General features: G+C 51.7%; 1 protein-coding gene and 1 pseudogene across 2 annotated transcripts; both read left to right on the forward strand.

Annotated features, from left to right (window-relative positions):
* The first annotated feature begins 1,771 nt into the window (after positions 1 to 1,771).
* Positions 1,772 to 5,574, forward strand: LOC144367487 (mast/stem cell growth factor receptor Kit pseudogene; annotated as a pseudogene).
* A 3,291-nt stretch (positions 5,575 to 8,865) lies between these two features.
* Gusb (glucuronidase beta) lies at positions 8,866 to 20,487 on the forward strand. Of its 2 annotated transcripts, XM_078023979.1 has the most exons (12): positions 8,866 to 9,132; positions 9,840 to 10,025; positions 10,352 to 10,533; positions 10,704 to 10,846; positions 11,180 to 11,367; positions 11,879 to 12,031; positions 12,202 to 12,380; positions 12,468 to 12,614; positions 14,485 to 14,569; positions 15,859 to 16,035; positions 18,074 to 18,209; positions 19,749 to 20,487. In XM_078023979.1, exons 1-12 carry the CDS (start codon positions 8,890 to 8,892, stop codon positions 19,916 to 19,918), a joined length of 1,989 nt encoding a protein of 662 aa, XP_077880105.1. In that variant the 5' UTR covers positions 8,866 to 8,889; the 3' UTR covers positions 19,919 to 20,487. The 2 variants fall into 2 exon arrangements, with proteins under 2 accessions (XP_077880105.1, XP_013215542.2); XM_013360088.4 differs by lacking the exons at positions 8,866 to 9,132; positions 10,352 to 10,533 and having other exon boundaries at positions 9,882 to 10,025.
* Positions 20,488 to 20,880: the final 393 nt, after the last annotated feature.

The following is a 20,880-nucleotide window of genomic DNA, read 5'->3' on the forward strand; positions in this document are numbered from 1 at the left end:
CATGGGCTGCTGCTGGTGCTCCTCCCTGCTGCTGTCTGAGGAGCAGTTCAGCCCGCTGCGGGCTCATGGCCCTGGGTCTCAGGCTGCCAGGGGCCCGACCTCCCCAGACCAGCCCAACGTTCTCCCTTCTGTATTCTGCAAGTCTTTTTATTTATCTTTAAATTTTGCGACAGGGCCCTGCTAGGTTGCTGAGGCTGGCCTTGAACTTTCCAACCTCCTGCCTCAGCCTCCCCAGGCAGGCTAAGTTGTGGAATTGAAGCATTCATGAATGTCCTGTCCAGAATGGAGTCTCCTTCTGGGATCTGTGGTTAAAAGCTGTCCGTGGAAATAGGAGACTGACACATACCATTTTGCAGTGGATCTAAAATGTGTGCTGCATGGAAGAGCTAGACACCCAGGATTTATCATGTAAGGCTCCAGAAGAGCGGAATCAATAGTGATAAGAAGGAGCCAGCGGTTGCCCAGGTCAAGAGTGGGAGGCAAATGGACTGGGAAGTGCCAGGAGAGAACTGGACTGTGAGCCTGGACTGGACAGTGGGTACTCAGGTATGCTCAGGTGTGCACATTTACCAAGTCCCCTTGGTACCTTAGGATGAGTGCATTTTACATATGTAAACTAGACCTCCATCAAATTTATCTTAAACAATAAAAAGCCCTTGGGAGTATTTCTACAAAGAGAAGATCTTTTAAGACAGACTTTAGAAGTTATTCTTAGATCTTGTAAAAATAACCTTTAATATCTAAAGTTTCTATTATTCTAATTGCTTGTTGTACTCGATAATTATTGTCCAGGTACCAATGTTAAAATACCAATAGACATCATCCTACACCAGCCTATGGCAAACTCAATAATTTGGGAAGCTGAAGCAGGAGGATCTCAAGTTTGAGAAAAGCTGCCCCAATTTGGTGAGACCCTGTTTAAAAAAAAAAAAATTAAAAAGGGTTGAGGGTGTAACACAGCATAGAGCTTCCCTATGTTCAATCCCTTGTATGAAAATAATAATAATAAATAATAATAAGTAAAACAAATAAACAAAAAACACTGTCCACCCAGAGGATGAAAATTGGCAGTTCCTTTCCCCTATGCACGTACGATTGTGAGTTAAAGCCCACAACTCTGTTGGTTCCCTTTCCAAACACGGGTCTGAGAGTGTTGGAGGGGCACTGTGGATTTCGAGGGGTAGCACAATACTTGGAATCCTATCGGGTTGACATTCCACCTGTGCTCCTCACCAGCTCTGTGGTGTCAGCCAATTTACAGGCCACTTGGGTCTGGGTTAGCATGCTTGGAGAGTGGGAGTAACAACAGTAACCTCCTGGTCAGGCTGCAGCAGGGGGCTGGTGTGCTGGATTACAACTCCCTCCTCTCCACTGCGGGTTCAGTGCTGGCTGGAAGGGACCCCAGGGAGGCTGGGTTTCAACAGGTGCTTCCAGGATCACCAGACAGGAGAAAGGGATGCCAGAGTCAGGGCTCCTCGCAGGACTTTCTGCTATTTATATATCATTCGTCAAAATGGTCACACGGCCACCCCAATATCAAAGAGCGAAAGCATGCAATACTACCTTGGGCCTAAATGGGAAGAAAGTAAATACCTGGTGAACAGCACTAGCATGGTTAGCAATTATAATTCAATTTTAAAAGTGGGTAGAGGAACCAATTAAAAAAAAATTCAGGCTGTGGCTGTGGCTCTGCAGTAGCACACTTGCCTGGTATGTGTGAGGCACTGGGTTTGATTCTCAGCACCACATAAAAACAAATAAATAGGCACTTGGGCTAGAGCTGGAACGTGGAACGGAGCTCCGATCCCAGCGCAACCACCGCGATGAGAGGCGCTCGCGGCGCCTGGGATTTTCTCAGCGTCCTCAGCGTCCTGCTCCTCCTGCTCCACGTCCAGACAGGCTCTTCCCAACCATCTGTGAGTCCAGAGGAACCGTCTCCACCATCCATCGATCCAGCACAATCAGAGTTAATAGTCAGGGCTGGCGACCAGCTCCGGCTGGTATGCACGGATCCAGACTTTGTCAAATGGACCTTCGAGACCCTGGATAAGAGGAGTGAGAGTAGGCATAATGAATGGGTCAGGGAGAAGGCCGAGGCCGCCGACACTGGCAAGTACACCTGCACCAACCGAGGAGGCCTGAGCAGCTCCATTTATGTGTTTGTTAAAGATCCTGATAAGCTTTTCCTCGTCGGCCTTCCCCTGTATGGGAAAGAAGACAATGATACGCTGGTCCGCTGTCCTGTGACGGACCCAGAAGTGACCAGTTATTCCCTCAAGGAATGTGAAGGAAAACCTCTCCCCAAGGACCTGACATTTGTCCCTGACCCCAAGGCTGGCATCACAATCAGGAACGTGAAACGCACCTACCATCGCCTCTGTTTCTGCTGCGCTGCCATCTGGAAGGGCAAGTTGGTGCAGTCAGATAGGTTGATCCTGAAAGTGAGGGCAGCCATCAAAGCTATTCCAGTTGTGTCTGTGTCCAAAACAAACTATCTTCTTAGGGAAGGGGAAGAATTTTCAGTGACATGCACAATTAAAGATGTGTCTACATCCGTGGGCTCAATGTGGTTGAAGGACAACAGTCTGCAGACTAAAGCACAGGTAAAACGTAATAGCTGGCATCAGGGTGACTTCAATTATGAACGTCAGGAAACGTTGACTATCAGCTCAGCAAGAGTTAATGATTCTGGAGTGTTCATGTGTTATGCCAATAATACTTTTGGATCAGCAAATGTCACAACAACCTTGAAAGTTGTAGATAAAGGATTTATTAATATCTTCTCCATGATGAATTCTACGATATTTGTAAATGATGGAGAAAATGTAGATTTGATTGTTGAATACGAAGCGTTCCCCAAACCGGAACACCAGCAGTGGATGTACATGAACAGCACCACCGCTAACAAGTGGGACGATTACCCCAAGTCTGAGAATGACAGCAATATCAGATATGTAAGTGAACTTCACCTGACCAGGTTAAAAGGGACTGAAGGAGGCACGTACACATTTCTCGTGTCCAACCCTGATGTGGACGCTTCCATGACATTTAACGTTTACGTGAACACAAAACCAGAAATCCTGACTTATGACAGGCTCACAAATGGCATGCTCCAGTGTGTGGCAGCAGGATTCCCCAAAGCCCACAATAGATTGGTATTTTTGTACAGGAACGGAGCAGAGATGTTCCGTTCCCGTACAGGCTGTGGATGTGCAGATTCAAAACTCATCTGTGCCACCGTTTGGAAAACTCGTGGTTCAGAGCTCTATAGATTCTAGTATGTTCCGGCACAATGGCACAGTGGAGTGTAAGGCTCACAACGATGTGGGCAAGAGTTCTGCCTATTTTAACTTTGCATTTAAAGAGCAAACCCATCCCCACACGTTGTTCACGCCCTTGCTGATTGGTTTTGTGATCACAGCTGGTATGATGTGCATCATTGTGATGATTCTGACCTACAAATATTTACAGAAACCTATGTATGAAGTACAGTGGAAGGTTGTCGAGGAGATAAATGGAAACAATTATGTGTACATAGACCCAACACAACTTCCTTATGATCACAAATGGGAGTTTCCCAGAAACAGGCTGAGTTTTGGGAAGACCTTGGGTGCTGGCGCCTTCGGGAAGGTGGTGGAGGCCACTGCCTATGGCCTAAGTCGGATGCGGCCATGACCGTGGCTGTGAAGATGCTCAAACCGAGCGCCCACTTAACGGAGCTAGAAGCCCTCATGTCGGAGCTGAAGGTCCTGAGCTACCTCGGCAATCACATGAACATTGTCAACCTCCTCGGAGCCTGTACCATTGGAGGACCGACCCTGGTCATTACAGAATATTGTTGCTATGGTGATCTTTTGAATTTTTTGAGAAGAAAACGTGATTCATTTATTTGTTCCAAGCAGGAAGATCAGGTAGACGCAGCACTTTATAAGAGTCTTCTGCATTCAAAGGAGTCTTCCTGCAATGACAGTAGTAATGAGTACATGGACATGAAGCCTGGAGTTTCTTATGTTGTCCCAACCAAAGCAGACAAAAGGAGATCTGCAAGAATAGGCTCATATATAGAAAGAGAAGTGACTCCCGCCATCATGGAGGACGATGAACTGGCCCTTGACCTGGAAGACTTGCTGAGCTTTTCTTACCAGGTGGCAAAGGGCATGGCTTTCCTCGCCTCAAAAAACTGTATTCACAGAGACTTGGCAGCCAGAAATATCCTCCTTACTCATGGTCGAATCACAAAGATTTGTGATTTTGGTCTAGCCAGAGACATCAAGAATGATTCTAATTATGTGGTTAAAGGAAATGCCCGGCTTCCTGTGAAGTGGATGGCCCCGGAAAGCATCTTCAACTGTGTATACACATTTGAAAGCGATGTCTGGTCCTATGGGATTTTTCTGTGGGAGCTCTTCTCTTTAGGAAGCAGCCCCTACCCTGGAATGCCGGTCGATTCCAAGTTCTACAAGATGATCAAGGAAGGTTTTCGGATGCTCAGCCCTGAGCACGCCCCTGCTGAAATGTATGACATTATGAAGACTTGTTGGGATGCTGATCCCCTGAAAAGGCCAACGTTCAAGCAGTTTGTTCAGCTTATTGAGAAGCAGATTTCAGAGAGCACCAATCATATTTACTCCAATTTAGCAAACTTCAACCCCAACCCAGAGAATCCCGTGGTGGACCATTCCGTGAGGGTCAATTCCGTCGGCAGCAGTGCTTCTTCTACCCAGCCCCTGCTTGTGCACGAAGATGTCTGAGCAGAGCCAGCATACGGACAGGGTCTGCCCTGCAGGAGAAATCCCCATTCTTTTGGCTTCCATGATGGTTATTTTATTCTCCTTCGACTCGCATCCTACTCCAGGGTAGTGGGCCCCCTACTGTAATCCTGTCTTTATGAGCACACTTTAGTGGCTGATGATGATTTTTTTTTTTTTTTTTTGGTCATCAGCCACCATCCCATTACAAAGGTTCAAACTGTATATATTCCCAAGTAGCTCCTACTATAAACAGAAGGAAATTCTGATTTAAAGAAAGGTAGAGGGAGATGGGCTAGATGCCCAAAGTTCTTCCCAATGCTTCTCTAATTCTGGTCAAAAATACGGTTGTGATTTTGGTCTAGCCAGAGACATCAAGAATGTCTAGTTTATTAAATACATAGAAATAGTCACAGTTGGCCTATGGAACCATCCATAACAATAAGAAGATGCAGGATCAGAAACTGCAGCCTAAATCCTTTATGTAGAAAATAGAACATCATTAGAACAAAGGACACGAGCAGGAACATCTGGGCTTGAGAAATCTAGTATTTCATGCTGAGAATGAGACCTAGGCCATGGAAAAATGCCCCCCAAACAGGAATAAAGACACTCTGCTGTGGACCACTGCATGAGCTTTTGTATAACTGACCTGATTTTTGAAATAGAGTTTGCTATTAGGGAGTTGAATTGGAGACAAGGCCTCCCTAGCCAGCGATTGTATATACTCATCAATAGGTTGTACGCATTTACACGTTGGAGGGGGGAACCCACGAGGTTTGGTTTCTGTGTACAACCCTGGTGTTGTGTCCATTGTGTATAGGAATAGATGAAGAGCCAAACAAGCTCAAAGGAAACAGTTAATACTGACTTGATTGTATGTTAAGGGAAAAAAAAAAAAAACATGTAACTGCCAAGCACAGTCTTAACAAAACCTCCTCTTTTTAGCCAATGAACTTGCTCTACAGATTCTCCAGAACAAGCCTCCTAGCTGCAGAATGGCATTGTACCCAATGGATTTGATGCTGTTTGAAAAAGTGACTGATTTACCATAGCACGATTCCCGCAGGAAGGAGAAAGCAATGCTATCTTAGTGTGGAATCTGATGTTAAAGATTCTGATATAAAGCTGGAAGTGAAAGATTCAGCCTCCTTTACAGACACATCCTGGATGTCGGGCCAGTATCTGTATAACCTGCGTATGCATGTGCTTGTGTGAATGCGTGTAGACAAGGGAGCATTTTTTTTTTTTTAAAGAGAGAGTGAGAGAGGGGGGGGACAGAGAGAGAGAGAGAGAGAGAGAGAGAGAGAGAGAGAATTTTAACATTTATTTATTTTTTCTTAGTTCTCGGCGGACACAACATCTTTGTTGGTATGTGGTGCTGCTGAGGATCGAACCCCGGGCCGCACGCATGCTAGGCGAGCGCGCTACCGCTTGAGCCACATCCCCAGCCCATAGGGAGCATTTTTGACTTGAGTCCAAGAGGGTCCTTCAGTACCCGAGGAGTAACTCGGCTTCCTTCATCAGTCCTATTTCTCTGCTGTCTAGAGTAGCTGGCATAGAGGCTATCAGAAGCAGAGTGCCTAAGGACCTATTTATCTGCCGTCCACCCGCACTTAAGGCACTCTGTTATTTATACTCAACATACTGTACCCATTGCTTAGACGTTATGTAATGCTACTGTTCCGCTGAAACGTATTTAAATTCTACCCTTTAGGCTGTAACCTGGATATTATTCTTGTAGTTTACCTGACCCCTGCTTCTCATTGCCGCCCAATAGAAGAAGTAAATGCATACATAGCAAGATTGGTGTGTTGTCTTGCAAGGGTCAGGTCTCCTCCTTCACAATTCCCCTCATCCATCCCTTAGAGTACATTCAGAGAGAAGTGTGGCCATCCATCTGGAAGTGACCATTTGCACTGGAGTTCTATGCTCTCGCACCTTTCCAAAGTTAACAGGTTTTGGGGTTGTGTTGTCATGTAAGAGATTGTCGCCGTTTGCCATACTTTGTCCAAAAATTTCCTTTGTGTTCCCATTGACTTTGATCATGGTAAGAAAAGTAGTTGTTAATTGTAGATGTCTAGGTACTTCAGGGCACTTCATTAAGAGTTTTGTCTTGAATATTCTTGAAAGTTTATATTTTTATAATTTTTTTTACATCAGATGTTTCTTTGCAGTTGCTTAATGTTTGAAATTATTTTGTGGCTTTTTTTGTAAATATTGAAATGTAGCAATAATGTCTTGAATATTCCCAAGCCCGTGAGTCCTTGAAAATATTTTTTATATATACAGTAACTTTATGTGTAAATATATACACGGTGCAAGTTTAATGGATGTTGGTGTTTCATGTGTTTTATTTCCTGATACGTTGTCCAATTGTTGACAATTCTGAAAAATTCTAATAAAAATGTAAATATATAAATCAAAAAAAAACAAATAAATAAAACAAAGGTTTATCAACAACTGAAAAAATTTAAAAAATAAAAATGAAAAATGGAGAAAGAAAGAATGGATTTGAATTTTTAAAAAATGTTTATGTTTTAGTTGTACACAATAGTTTTATTTTGTTTATTCATTTTTATGTGGTGCTGAGGATCGAACCCAGGGCCTTGCATGTGCCAGGTGAGCGCTCTACCACTGAGCCACAACCCCATTCATGGATTTGAATTTTAAGAATCACAGAATTGCAAAATAGGCTCACTGATCTTGGGAAATTTCATAAAGGGCATGGGAAGGCCACTGGAGGGACGAGTGGAATGGCGTTGTTATGTCTGGGTGTCCACTTGGGGTCCAGGTTCTTGGGGATGTGAAAAAAGAATTGAGCAAGACACACAGAAGGAATAAGCCAAGTGCACTTCATGGAGGGAAAGGAGGAAGTAGCACTCATAAGGCAGGTGCAGTGGCCCACAGGGGCTCACCGCCCCGAAACCCTGGTCTTTTATGCTCTCTTCCCTGTGGGGACAGAATTGAGGACCTTACCCCATCTGCTCCCACTGGTACCTGTGACACCTGATTACAAGTGACCGGTTTCTGAATACCCAACCTGTGGCAGGAAGTATCACAGCGATAGGACTTGTAAACAGGGACATGACTCACCTCCAGCTTGTATACTGCCTCTGCCATCTTGGAGTCCTGCTTCAGTATCTGGGATTTATCTTTACTGAGCCAGATGGAGGGTCTGGGGTCAGAGGTGGGTATCTGGGAAAAGATTTGTCTAGGGAAGGATCAATGCTTTGACCTCTTCCCAGAGAGTGTCATTTCAGACTCGATGGATATCTCCTCCTGGGGATCTGTCTTGTCACTGGGGAAGACTGTACTAGGAAAGGATCAATGTATTGCCTTCTGCCTCATTCCCTGTCCCTGGGCCATACTGTTTGGAGTTTGTCATTTTCCATATCCAACACATAAATAAAAGCACATTCTGAAAACAAATTTAGTAAGTAAGTACCTATTAAGTGGACTGACAGCACTCTGTAAGAACTCAGGCCTGGAAAAAGACAGATCTGGAGGTGAAGGTTGGGGAGTTCATGGGTTTTTGGATTTAAAGCCACAGTCCCTTTTTCCTTCCCTTTGGGTTCTTTCTACCTGTCCTGTTTCTTCTACCCTATTTCGGCTTAGTGGTTGAACACTTGCTTGGCATGCCAGACGCCCTGGGTTTATACCCAGAAAACTGTATTTATTTTGCCTCATATTCCGCTTATTTCACATTGCAAGCATTCGGAGGACTGTTCATCCTTTGTTGGCTTCTACATTTTCACTCTTCTGGGAACTGCACTTTCAGCATCAAAGTCCAGCATCAGAAGGCTGCTGTGGTGACCTGAAGTCAGAACAAACACACGGAAACCTTGTGCGATTGGGCCGGCTGGGTCCAGGCCCCAGGGCGGGCAATGATCTCCCGCCTGCTGGGTTCGGCCCCAGGTTGGGCGAGGACCCCGCGTTGGGTCCCGGCCCAGGAGTTGGGCAGTGACCTTGCCTAGGGTCCCTACTCCGAGGAGGGCAGTTGACCTCGCAGACACCAGGCCTGGGATTGGGCAGCGTCCTTGCAGGCACCCGGCCTTCCGCTGGGGGCGCCAGGGAGCTGCCTCGGCTCCGGGCGCGCGCCCCGGACCCGCACGCGTGGGCGGTCTCGCGGGGCCACGTGATGCCCTGTCCGGCAGACGGCGGGCGCCGCGGAGCCATGGGCCGGAGGCTGGCGGGCGCCTGGGCGCTGGGCCCGCTGTTCTGGGGCTGCGCGCTAGCGCTGCAGGGCGGGATGCTGTACCCGCGCGAGAGCCCGTCGCGCGAGCGCAAGGACCTGGACGGGCTCTGGAGCTTCCGCGCCGACCTCTCCGACGGCCGGCGCCTGGGCTTTGAGCAGCAGTGGTACCGGCGGCCGCTGCGCGAGGTGCGCGCTGCACGGCGGGGCAGCGGTCGGGCGCGGGGTCTGCGGGCCGGGGGCCGCGGCGGCTCAGGGCGGGCGGGCTAGCCCCAGCGGCGGGCATTGACGAGCGGGGCGCCGCAGGGGCCAGCCTGGACTTCTGGGGCCACCTTGGCCCAGGCAAGACGGACCGTGGCTTCCAGCGCTCAGGGAGAGAACGGGTGCTGGCCCCCCAACCACCAGGACCCCTGCCCAGCTCCCCGGCCGCGTGCGGGTGCGCAGATGGGGCCAGCAGGGCGCCCGCGCCTTCCTCTCCCTTTCCCACTTGGTTCAGCAGAGGAGGAAGTGAGGAAGAGGAGGAAGTGAGGAGCCTGCCGCCAGCATTACCGACCCCGGGCTTCCTCAGCCCAGGGGCCCGGCCCTGCCGGCCTTCCTCTCTTGTCAGCCGGTCATCTGCCTCTGAGTCAGGGGGTGGCCCTTCCTGCCCTTGGCCGAGCTGACCCCTGGTTCACCCTGATCCATGGAGATCTTGGCCCTGGTGCCCTGAGGAAGCTCTTCTGACCACCACGGTCTCCCCACAAACCATACTGGCATTGCTGAGGCCAGCAAGCGATCCAATTGTTCATAGCCCCTTTTGTGTGTCAGAGCTGTGCCAGGTGTTGGGGAGTGTGGCAGTGCAGGACGGTGGGCCTAGGGCCTAGGGGACTGGACCTGACCTGACTCTTCTCTCCCAGTCGGGGCCCACCCTGGACATGCCAGTCCCCTCCAGCTTCAACGACGTGGGCCAAGATGCACAGCTTCGGAGCTTTGTTGGCTGGGTGTGGTACGAACGGGAGGCAGTCCTGCCTCAGCGGTGGACCCAAGACCTGGGCACAAGAGTGGTGCTGAGGATTGGAAGCGCCCACTACTATGCCATTGTGGTCAGTGCAGGGGGCAGCAGGCAGGGGGTGGGCAGTCATGCTGCTGAGCATGCTTGGGGTTGCCTGGCTCCCAACTGTCACCTGATAGCCCACCGTCTGGGTGGAACAGTAGGGGGACATTCATGCCCCAGTGTGGGGTCTGAGCTGCAGGTGGGACACATTGCCTAATCTCCTTTGGCTCTCCCCTCCTCTCACCAGGCTGGTATGGCAGGGGGCTTCTGGCAGGCCCCTTGGCCCCTACATGTGGGTCCTTATGTGAGGGAGAACCTGAAACTGCAGGGCCCCCTCTTTAAGCTCTGGCCTGGTGGCCCTCCTTGTATCTGCAGTGGGTGAACGGGGTCCATGTGGCAGAGCATGAGGGGGGCCACCTCCCCTTCGAGGCTGACATCAGCAAGCTGGTGCAGAGTGGGCCCCTGTCCTCTTGCCGCATTACCATCGCCATCAACAACACACTCACCCCCCACACCCTGCCGCCAGGGACCATCCTCTACAAGACCGATACCTCCAAGTGAGCAGCAGCCTGTCCCCTGGTTCCCCTCCCACCTGCCCAGAGGTCTTCCTGCTGGGAACAGGGTGGCTTTTGCAGAATTAAGGCCTTAGATCTGGGGAGGCCAGGGAGATGTGAGTTGAGGTCAGAGGATCCAGAGCAAGGACACATGATTACTGTCCCCCACCTAGGTATCCTAAGGGCTACTTTGTCCAGGACATAAACTTTGACTTCTTCAACTATGCGGGACTGCATCGGTCTGTGATTCTCTACACGACGCCTACCACCTACATCGACGACATCACAGTCACCACTGGAGTGGACCAAGACACTGGTGAGTGCTCCTGGCAGCCTCTGCCCTCAGCTGGGCCTAGAGAGGCTGTATTCGCTGTTTGGAAAGATCCTAGGAAAAGGGCTCTCGACCCCCACAAGCTCCCATCTATTTAGAAACTGAAATGGGAACCATCAAGGCCTTGAGAAATCACCTGATTGACCTCACTTTGAGGACAGGAGGCTCAGGGAGAGGTGGGGTCCTGCCTAAAATGGCGTAGCTCGGGATGAGGGTCCTGTGCCCCCCCTCTCCTCTCACAGACACTGAGCTCCATTGAGAATCTCTGCCCCTCCCCATTAGCCTACCCTCCCTGGCCTGATCTCTTGTTCCCTGCAGGGCTGGTGAATTACCAGATCTTCACCCAGGGCAGTGAACATGTGCAGCTGGATGTGCATCTTCTGGATGCAGATGGCAGAGTGGTAGCTGATGGCGCTGGGGGCCGGGGCCAGCTGCAGGTGCCTGCAGCCCATCTCTGGTGGCCATACCTGATGCATGAGCACCCGGCCTACCTGTACTCACTGGAGGTAAGGGTGGTTTAGGATTGGCGTTGAAGGGGGCTTTTTGCTCCCATCTGGTGGCCCTGGCTTCAGCAGGCCTAGGACAGGTGGGTGGGCCGGCTGGTCCCTTGGGCTTTCTTTTTTTAGCCCTTGGTGGGGAGGCCCAGCTTTGAAGAGCAGGCCCCAGGGGCAGGGCTGGGGTGATTCTTCCTTGCAAAAAGCAGAACCTCTCACTTTTAGGAGATGTTTCTGCTTGCAGGCCCAAAGGTGGGGCTTGTGGTGTACCAGGGACCTTCCCAGTTGGATACAGTGGCTCAGACCTGCAGTCCCACTATTCAGGAGGCTGAGGCAGAAGTTTGAGGCCAACCTCAGCAATTTGGCGAGATCCTGTCTCAAATAGTAAAAGGGACTGGGGATGTAGCTCAGTGGCAGAGTGCCTGCTCTCAGCCCCCAGTACCATGAAAAAGGGGACCTTCCTGTTGGGCCGGTGGGCTCGGTCTGTGGCCCACCCTGCGCTCTGGCTGCTTGGCTCCCACAGGTGCGCATGACGGCGCAGACTGAGGATGGGCCAGTGGCCGATTTCTACACCCTCCCCGTCGGAATTCGCACAGTGGCAGTCACAGAGAGCCAGTTCCTCATTAATGGGAAACCCTTCTATTTCCACGGGGTCAACAAACACGAGGATTCAGACGTGAGTTGCGGCCCTGTGCCCTGGGGGGCTGTTTCTGTCACCATCCCCTCCTCCCACCTGCCCCAGTGGCCTGAGGTCCTGGAGGGCAGCTCACCTGCCCACGGCTGGAGTCTGGCTGTGGCGGGCCAGCCCTGGTCGCGGGTGTCACTCTGCTCTGTGGGGGCGCCCAGGTCCGGGGGAAGGGCTTCGACTGGGCCCTGCTGATGAAGGACTTCAACCTGCTGCGCTGGCTGGGCGCCAACGCCTTCCGTACCAGCCACTACCCCTATGCCGAGGAGGTGATGCAGCTCTGCGACCGCTACGGGATTGTGGTCATCGACGAGTGTCCGGGCGTGGGCATCGTGCTGCCGTGAGTGTGGCCCTGCAGCCCTGCATGCCCGGCCCCGCATGTCTGGCCTCACGACCCGCCTTGCCGACGCCCTCTTCTGCTCCGCAGCCAGAGCTATGGCAACGCGTCCCTGCAGCACCACCTGCAGGTGATGGAGGAGCTGGTGCGCAGGGACAAGAACCACCCAGCCGTGGTGATGTGGTCTGTGGCCAACGAGCCCACCTCCTCCCTGAAGCCCGCTGGCTACTACTTGAAGTAAGTACCGCCTCTGCCTCAGCGGAGCCTGGCTGGGCTAGGTCAGCTCAGGGCTCCACACAGCAGTCGAGGTTTTCAACCTGGTGAGTCCTTGTATCTCCCATTCACCCCTGAAATGTTGTTGGTATCTGTAACTTTAAATTAAAGACATGGCTGGTGACAAAATGAGAGTTACCTATAAAATAGTACTTGAAAGCTGAGTGGTACTGCTCCTGCAATCCCAGCGGCTTGGGAGACTGAGGCAGGAAGATGGTGAGTTAGAGGCCAGTTTTGGCTACTTAGGGAGGCCCTGCCTCAAAATAAAAAATTAGGAAAAAAAAAAGACTAGGGGTGTACCTCGGAGGTAGAGCACCCCTAGGTTCAATTGCCCAAACTAAAAAACAAGCAAAAGGCTGGGGATGTGGCTCAAGCGGTAGCGCGCTCGCCTGCCATGCGTGCGGCCCGGGTTCGATCCTCAGCACCACATACAAACAAATATGTTGTGTCTGCCAAGAACTGAAAAATAAATATTAAAAAAAAAAAAAAAACAAGCAAAAAGCCCACACCAAAAACTCTCCCAAACCAACCAACCCCAGGCATAAAAACACTCTGTGCTGCTCTGGTTTCAACTGTAAAGTGGAGTTGGACGTAATAGAGCCAATTAATCTAGGCACACAATGTTTTGATTGTTTTGTTTTTGGTACTGGGGATTGAATCTTGGGGTGTTCAACCACTGAGCCACATCTCCAGTCTGATTTTACATTTTATTTTAAGACAGAGTCTCACTAAGTTGCTTAAGTCCTCAACAATTTGCTGAGGTTGGCTTTGCACTTTCAATCCTTTGGCCTCAGCCTCCTGCATAGCTGGGATTACAGGTGTGCGCCACTGTGCCCAACTGTAGGCACACAATGAAACAGGTTTTTCAATGGTGTGCGTATGTAACAGGCTAAAGTTACAGGTCCAGGTCATCTAAATTCATGCTCCCTTTCACCAGATGCCCGTAGCTCCCGCCCCGATCCCCAAATCACTGCGGAGGACTGTGGCACCTTCGGAGCAGTTTCCTTGAAGTAGAGGACTTCCTGTGGCTGCTGCCTGGGGGCATTCCTCCTTTCTTAGTCCCAGTGCTGTCACTTGTGGCAGGCTACCCCTTGCTGTAGAGGTGCCAGGCCACAGAAACTCCCCGAGTGAATGCACCCAGCCCAGGAGTGCTTTGAGCCCAACCCGGCCCTGCTGGCAGGGAGGAGGGGAGGCTGGCTCCTGGACACAGGGATGGAGGCCCAGCTGGGCTTGCAGGCTGTTTCCACGTGTGGGTCTAAGGTGTCCCTGTGGAAACCACAGCTTTCAGAGGGGAAGGGGGGTGTAAAGGAAGAGGATGTAAAGAAGGAGGAAAGCAGGCATGGCCAGGGCAGGGCAGCCTGCTCAGCTCCCTCTACCAGGAGCCTCTTCTCCATTCTGCCTGGTCAGCCTGACGCCACACTGTGCCATTTCTTCAGGAAGGCTGCCCCTGATTCTCTAGACCAGACGAGTCCCCCATGTGCCGCTCTTTCGTGACCCTTGCTGTCACTTGCCCTTTTAGTCTGTCCTTTTGCCTGTGCCCGACTCTGCTCCTGGGACCTCTGCACTTAGCCTGTGAGCCTTGCTGAGCACAGGCACAGGGCAGCGCCCTGACTGTTGTATGGACAATATCCCATCCTGACACTGCCCTTCCTATAACCAAGAGCTTCTCAGGTTCACAACGCTACCCAGCCCAGGAGCAGTGCTGGGCCTGCTGACGCCTTCAGAGGCCGGGCAGGAGTGGCGGCCTTGGGGTACCTGGGCAGGTGGGGCGGAGGGAGATGTGACTGAGGGCCCTTCCCAGGCTCACAGCCTGTCCTCTGTCCTCCTTGCTCAGAACAGTGATTGCCCACACCAAAGCCTTGGATCCCACCCGGCCTGTGACCTTCGTGACCAACTCCAACTTCGAAGGGGACCTGGGGGTGAGCTGCACACCTTCCTTGCCCGTGTCCTCTGTCCTGGTGTTTGCCAATACCTGCTGCTGCGAGGCTCCGTTAGCATCCCACCATTTCCACAGATAGTCAAAGAGCGCTTCCTGGCCAGCCAGCGTGGCTTCTAAATCCAAGGAGGCTGGGCAAAGGGCCATGTGCTGTGTTCAGTCTGGACTCCAAGTCCTCTGCACCCCAGTTAACAAGCTCGAGAAGTCGAGTCAAAGGTCTAGGGTGCTGAGTCCTCCTGGCTGAGCACCCATCACTGTGGGAAGCTTTTCAGAAGTCCAGATGGGATCCTGAGGTTCCCAGGTACCTCAGGGTGGGAACCTGAGTTCTTAAGAAGCTGTGCAGGGCCTGAAGTGACCAAGTGGCTCCCTTCAGATGGGACCTGTGTGATGGGCACTCAGAGCTGCTGGGCCCACTGTTCCGGGCTTGAGTTTGTGTGGGAGCTGTAAACATGGCACAAGGGAAGGCTCTTCACCAGGAACCAGGGGGAGTGTGGAAGCAGGTGCGATAGTAAGAGCAGTAGGAAGGGCCCCCTGGGCGGGGATGGAGAGCCCCCGAGCCCCCAGGCCCTTGCTGCCTCTCCAGAACACCACCTGCACAGCAGTACAGGCTGCGTCCTCGAGCCTGGGCAGCAGCGCTTCCTTTATGGTCTGCCATGTGGCGGGGAAGGCTTTGCTGGGAGCCCTGTACTTAGCCTCTAGGGAGAGTGCCAGACTCCTCTGGTGGAGTCTGGGTCAGAGGAAGGTGGTGCCTGCACCAGCCTCCCCAGCTTCCGCCTGCCACAGTCTAGGAAGGAAGGGGCTGTGGCCCGCGGGAAGGGCTGCTTCTTCTACTAGACAGGTGTGTCCCGGTGAGGTTAGGTGCGCTAGCTGGGTGCAGAAGTCTTCGCTGTGCAGTGGCCCCCTCTTCCTATCACCAGTTCCCCAGGGAACCCAGGAGCCACCTTGGGATGCCATGGTGAGCTGGGAGGGAGCTCTGCAGTGTGCCCTCAGCGCATGCACAGCCCTAGGTCCTCTGGAAGAGCTGCATCCAGTGGGCCTCCAGGGCAAGATGTGGGAGCACCACCTCGGCAGCAGAATCCAGCTGGGTTAGGGCCCTGGACCCTGCTGAGGGTTGGGCCTCCGAGGCCAGCTCAGAGCACCTGCCCAGCATGTTACTGGCCCCACCTGGTCACTCGTGGCCGTCTTTTCTACCTGTGGGGCATCTCCTGCAGCCCCTGGGTGACTTCTCTGATACAACCTGGCTAGTAAACAGACTTTGTCACTCTGTCCCAGGCTCCCTATGTGGACGTAATCTGTGTGAACAGCTACTACTCCTGGTATCACGATTATGGGCACTTGGAGGTGATACAGCTGCAGCTGAGCACCCAGTTTGAGAACTGGTACAGGACCTACCACAAGCCCATTATTCAGAGCGAGTATGGTGCAGAGACCATCGCGGGGTTCCATGAGGTGAGCAGAGCCGTGCAGTCCTTTGCTCACCTCCACGAGGTGGACAAAGTTCTTCACTTACCTCTCCCAGCCTCCCTGCCCTTTGTTTGGATGGGGGTCCTCCCAACTCTCCAGCACCTGCCCTGCTGCCAGTGGTCAGGCCTCTACCTTGCTTGGCCCGAGAGGCAGCCTTCTTTCTGGACAGCCACCCTCCAAATGCCTGTCATCTTGCTGGCTGACCCACCGTGGGTGTCCTGGCGCTGGCTTTTGCTGGCCTGTGGGATGGAGCACTGATTGCCCTTTGCTGTACCCCAGGCTCCCCTGTTCCTGCCTAGGCTGCCCACAGCAGTGCCAGTCATCCGAGTTCCAGGGTCAGCTTGGCTGGCCCCCGTCAGGGGGTCCACCTTGCCCGCCCAGGCAGGGTTAGCTGTTGGTATCCGTCCCAGCTGTAGGCAGCACACTAGTGCTGAGTGCCCATAGGAGTGGGTGAGGTCTTGGGAGAAGACTCACTTCCTCAAAAATTAGCCACTCTGCCTTGTGTGTGGGGGTTTCTTATGTGATTCTTTTAAAAAACCTCTTTTCCAGCTGGGGTTTGAACCCAGCAGCACTTTTCCCACAGGTTCTGAGTTGCTTATAGCCTTGTTCATCTGCCCCGGCTGGCCTGAGCCTTGTGATCCGCCTGTCTCAACCTCCCAAGTAGCTGGGGTTACAGGCGTGGCCACCTGCCTGGCCCTGTGTGGACTCTTGAGTCACAGCCAGTCCATGATCCACACCCGTCCTCTGCTGTCACTGTTGAGCTCTGATTCACTCAGTGGATTCTGCTATCCTGCTCACAGAGAAGGCCACTCCCACTGACTAGCAGAGCAGGGGAGAGTGCATGGTGTGCAGCTCCTGTCTGAATAGGTTGAGGGGTCCAGGATGGTGTGACAGACCCTTTGTGACAACAGAGATGTCTCCATCTGTGCTGCCCCAACAGTAGCTTCCAGGTACACATGAGCTGTGACCAGCAAGGCTGCCTTTACTTGGGGTTAGGTAGCTGTGTGACCATGCCGCTGCTTTAGACAGTGCAGCTCCACCTCCATGAGCAGGCACCCAGCACCCTGCCCTGCCCTCCCCTCCCCTCAGACTCAGCATTTTTTTCTCCCCCACTTTCATACTAGGGCTTGAACCCAGAGGCACTTAACCACTGAGCCACAGCCCAGCCATTTATTTATTTTTAAATTTTGAGACAAGGTCTCACAAGTTGCTTAGGGCCTGAGTTGCTGAAGCCTGTTTAGACCTTGTGAAGACTCAGCTTTGAAATGGACATAGCTTGGCTCCTCTTTCAGCTCCTCTTGCTGGAGCAGAGTCAAACCCAGCAGGGCCTTCTCTTCTGAATGACTGCTGCACCCTGGAGTATCCGAGAGACCCCATCTCCCAGGAGGCTCCTGAGGTGGACACTTGGACTGTGTGCCCCAAGAACATCCTTCCATCACGAGGTCCTGCACCTTGACACATAGGATCACCTACTAGAGCATTCAGTGAGAGCCTGGAAAGGGCCTCTGGCCCTGTCTGCCAGGCGTGCTGCATACTGCCCAGCCCTGCTCTGCATACCCCTTCCCTGTGCCGACTTGGAGCTTGGTCCCCTTGCAGTGTGCTTGCCTTTCCTGTTTATCGCTCTGTCACCAGTGCCAGTCACACAGGTGGACACTAGGTTAACCGCTGAATGAACAACTGCTTCAGCAGCTGCTGCCCAGGCCAGCTCCAGGTGGAGCTGCAGTGTGTAGAACTGGGGGCATGCTAATTCTCAGACGAGGCTGCTTAAACTCAAGACTTCACTGCAGGGCCATTTGGCTTTCAAATTCGGAAAAATGACAATGCAAAGCTCAAGTTATGCTTATAAATACAGTAACTACTACTTATGGGTTCGACTCTGGGTTACAGCACACCATAGCTGAGTCCTGCAGTCACCATGGCCCACTGCAGGGACAGTTATTTTGGTTACTGTCAAGTGGATCTTTATTTTTATCTAACATTTTTGGTTCTGCCAGTTCTGACTTCTCTCTGCCTTGAATCCCAGGATCCGCCTCTTATGTTCACTGAGGAGTACCAGAAAAGTCTATTAGAGCAGTATCATTTGGTTCTGGACCAAAAACGCAAAGAATATGTGGTTGGAGAGCTCATCTGGAACTTTGCCGATTTCATGACTAACCAGTGTAAGTGGCCCTGTGACTTGTGCAATGTACCACTTCTCATTTCTTCAGGTTAGCTTTTCAGTTCTAGGCATCTGGTTCTAAGAAGGCTGGAACAAAGGAGTGGGCTTAGTTCAGGGCTTAGTTCACGTGGGCTACACGGAGAACTTGCTAGGAAAATAAGGCCATGCTTAGCAACAGCAATGCAATCAGCACCTGCTCACAAGTCATCTTAAGAGAGAGTTCTCTCCTATCTTGAGGCAAAAAGGGTCAGTTTGCCCTGCCTGGGTCCAGGGGACTGGATCTAATTTTGGATACACCTATTATTTCAGAGAAGGGTACAAAGTCCAAGAAACCCAATTCAGTCTGTTTTATGTTATCAACTTGCAAAAAGGAGGCTCACCAAACATAGGTAAGTCCCAATGTACTGAATATGGGTGACCATCTGCACCTTCTTGAGTCAGGCTGGATGAGCAGCTTCAGTGAGGTTCCAGGCCAGCACTTCCCGTTTCTTCCATACCTTCAGATTTCTAGTTTCCTCACACTCGACCTTCACATGGTTGGGTGAGCAAGAGGACATGGCAATGGGGAAAGTCAGGCCTCTGGTAGGTCCAAGTGTGACTAGAAACCCGAAAGGAAGGGGGACAGACAAGCACACAGGATGAGGTGAGGAATCAGTAAAAGGACCGAGCTGCTTAAGATCCATGGCCCTGGATATAGGGATGGCCCTTCTGTGGTGGGACACTGTGACCTTGGGCAAGTTGTGTCACCTTTTCATGGGCCTACAAGGCGAGGTAGCTACCCTTACCTTAGATTCCATTTGACATGTCAGCGGTGCTGGGTATTTGCTTATCATGGGATAATTAATTTTTTAATTGTACGTTGAGGGGCTGGGGATGTGGCTCAAGCGGTAGCGCACTCGCCTGGCATGCGTGCGGCCCGGGTTCAATCCTCCAGCACCACATACAAACAAAGATATTGTGGCCGCCAATAACTAACAAATAAATAAATATTAAAAAAAATAATTGTACATGGACACAAAATCTTTATTTTATTTATTTTTATGTGGTGCCAGGGATTGAACCCAGTGCCTCAGGCATGCTAGGCAAGCGCTCCACCACTGAGCCACAACCCCAGCCCCAGAAATGGTCTTTTTTGAGACGGGATCTCACTATGCTACCCAGCCTGGTCTTTAGCTCCTGAGCTCAGAGCCCTCTTCCCTCAGCCTTCCCAGTAGCTGGTCACCAGGTGCACACCTGGAGCACTCGTCCACTGGTGGAGCCACATTGCAGATCCTCTTGCTCTACATCCCAGTCCCCTGGGAGAGCTGCCTCTGCAGGAGGCCCGGGCCTTGCCAGGCACACATATTTAAATCCCCCCAACAGACCTGTGGTATGGGAGGGGGTGGTGTTTAAATGCTCTGGTCTAGAAGGTGTTGCTCCATACGCTTCAGAACAAGAAACTGCCACTCCGGACACTCCATTTTTGTGACTGGCTTGATTGCAGTTTGGTTCCCAGGTTGTTCCGTCAGTCACCTCAAGTGCTTTCTGCCTTGTTTTTTAGCACCGCAGAGACCAGTGGGGAATAGAAAGGGCATCTTCACCCGGCAGCGACAGCCCAAGAGTGCAGCCTTCCTTTTGCGGGAGAGATATTGGAAACTTGCCAATGAAACCAGGTACCACCCTTCGGTGGCGAAGTCACAGTGCTTGGGAAACAGCCCGTTCACTTTGTAAAGCCAGAGAGCTACCTCCAGGACCCCCACCACCCTGCACCTGAGGAAGGGCGACTTCCACATCCACAGAACAAGTGCCTCTTGCCATGTTGATGGCACCAGATTCTGGTCTGGACTCTGGTGACTCTGCTAGAAGGGGATGATGTCAGAGACCCATCACAGGGTTGCCTGTGCTCGTGGGCCCAATAGCCCAGGGGAGTAGACCCCCATGAGAGGAGGCCCATGGGCACTGGCAGGTGTACAGAGGTGCTGCGCTGGGATCGACTCACCCACATGCCACTTCCAGTCGCCTGGCAAATAAGCATCAGAGAGGCTTACGTGTGGACACGTGTTGCTAGTGCTTGTTCCAGCCTTGGCCAGCCCAGTCCACAGACAGGCTCCCTCACAGCCAGTGCCTCTGTCTGCAGTGACACCTCTGGGCCAGCTGTGTCTGTGAATGGCCCGCCAGGCCTTGGTACCTCCAGGCGGACTCCTCCACCTGCCTTCTGCAGAACAGAGGCCTTCCTCAGGGAATTTCCCATCCTCCCCTTACAAGGGTCCAGTGAGGCAAATAAAGTGCGTTATGCCTGAGATTTGAGTTTCCATCAGTCCTGGTTTAAAAAATGATTCCTTTTGGTGTCAGTCAAATGGCAGACAGTGAAGCCACGCAGTTCTGGATGCAGAGCTGGACTCGCTTCTCGCAGTTGCCTTTTCAGCCTGTTTTCCAAGCTCCGTGGAAGAGATAGCCAGCCTGACTGTACCAGGTACCTGCAGACTACTTTCTAAAAACAGCTTAAGTACCAAGTCAGAAATTCATGTCACCACTGAACGTAAGATCTTTAAAGGAATCAAGTTTTGCGTTCCAGTTTAATGCCAAAGAATATATAAAGTTCCTTTAGTTGGAAAACATTAAAGGAAATTAAATGTAACAGGCACATAAATGTTTTACAAATTAGGGTCAGGGTCCAATTCTTGAGCCCTTAT

This window comes from Ictidomys tridecemlineatus, chromosome 10 (assembly GCF_052094955.1).
Source record: "Ictidomys tridecemlineatus isolate mIctTri1 chromosome 10, mIctTri1.hap1, whole genome shotgun sequence".
NCBI classification, from domain to species: domain Eukaryota; kingdom Metazoa; phylum Chordata; class Mammalia; order Rodentia; family Sciuridae; genus Ictidomys; species Ictidomys tridecemlineatus.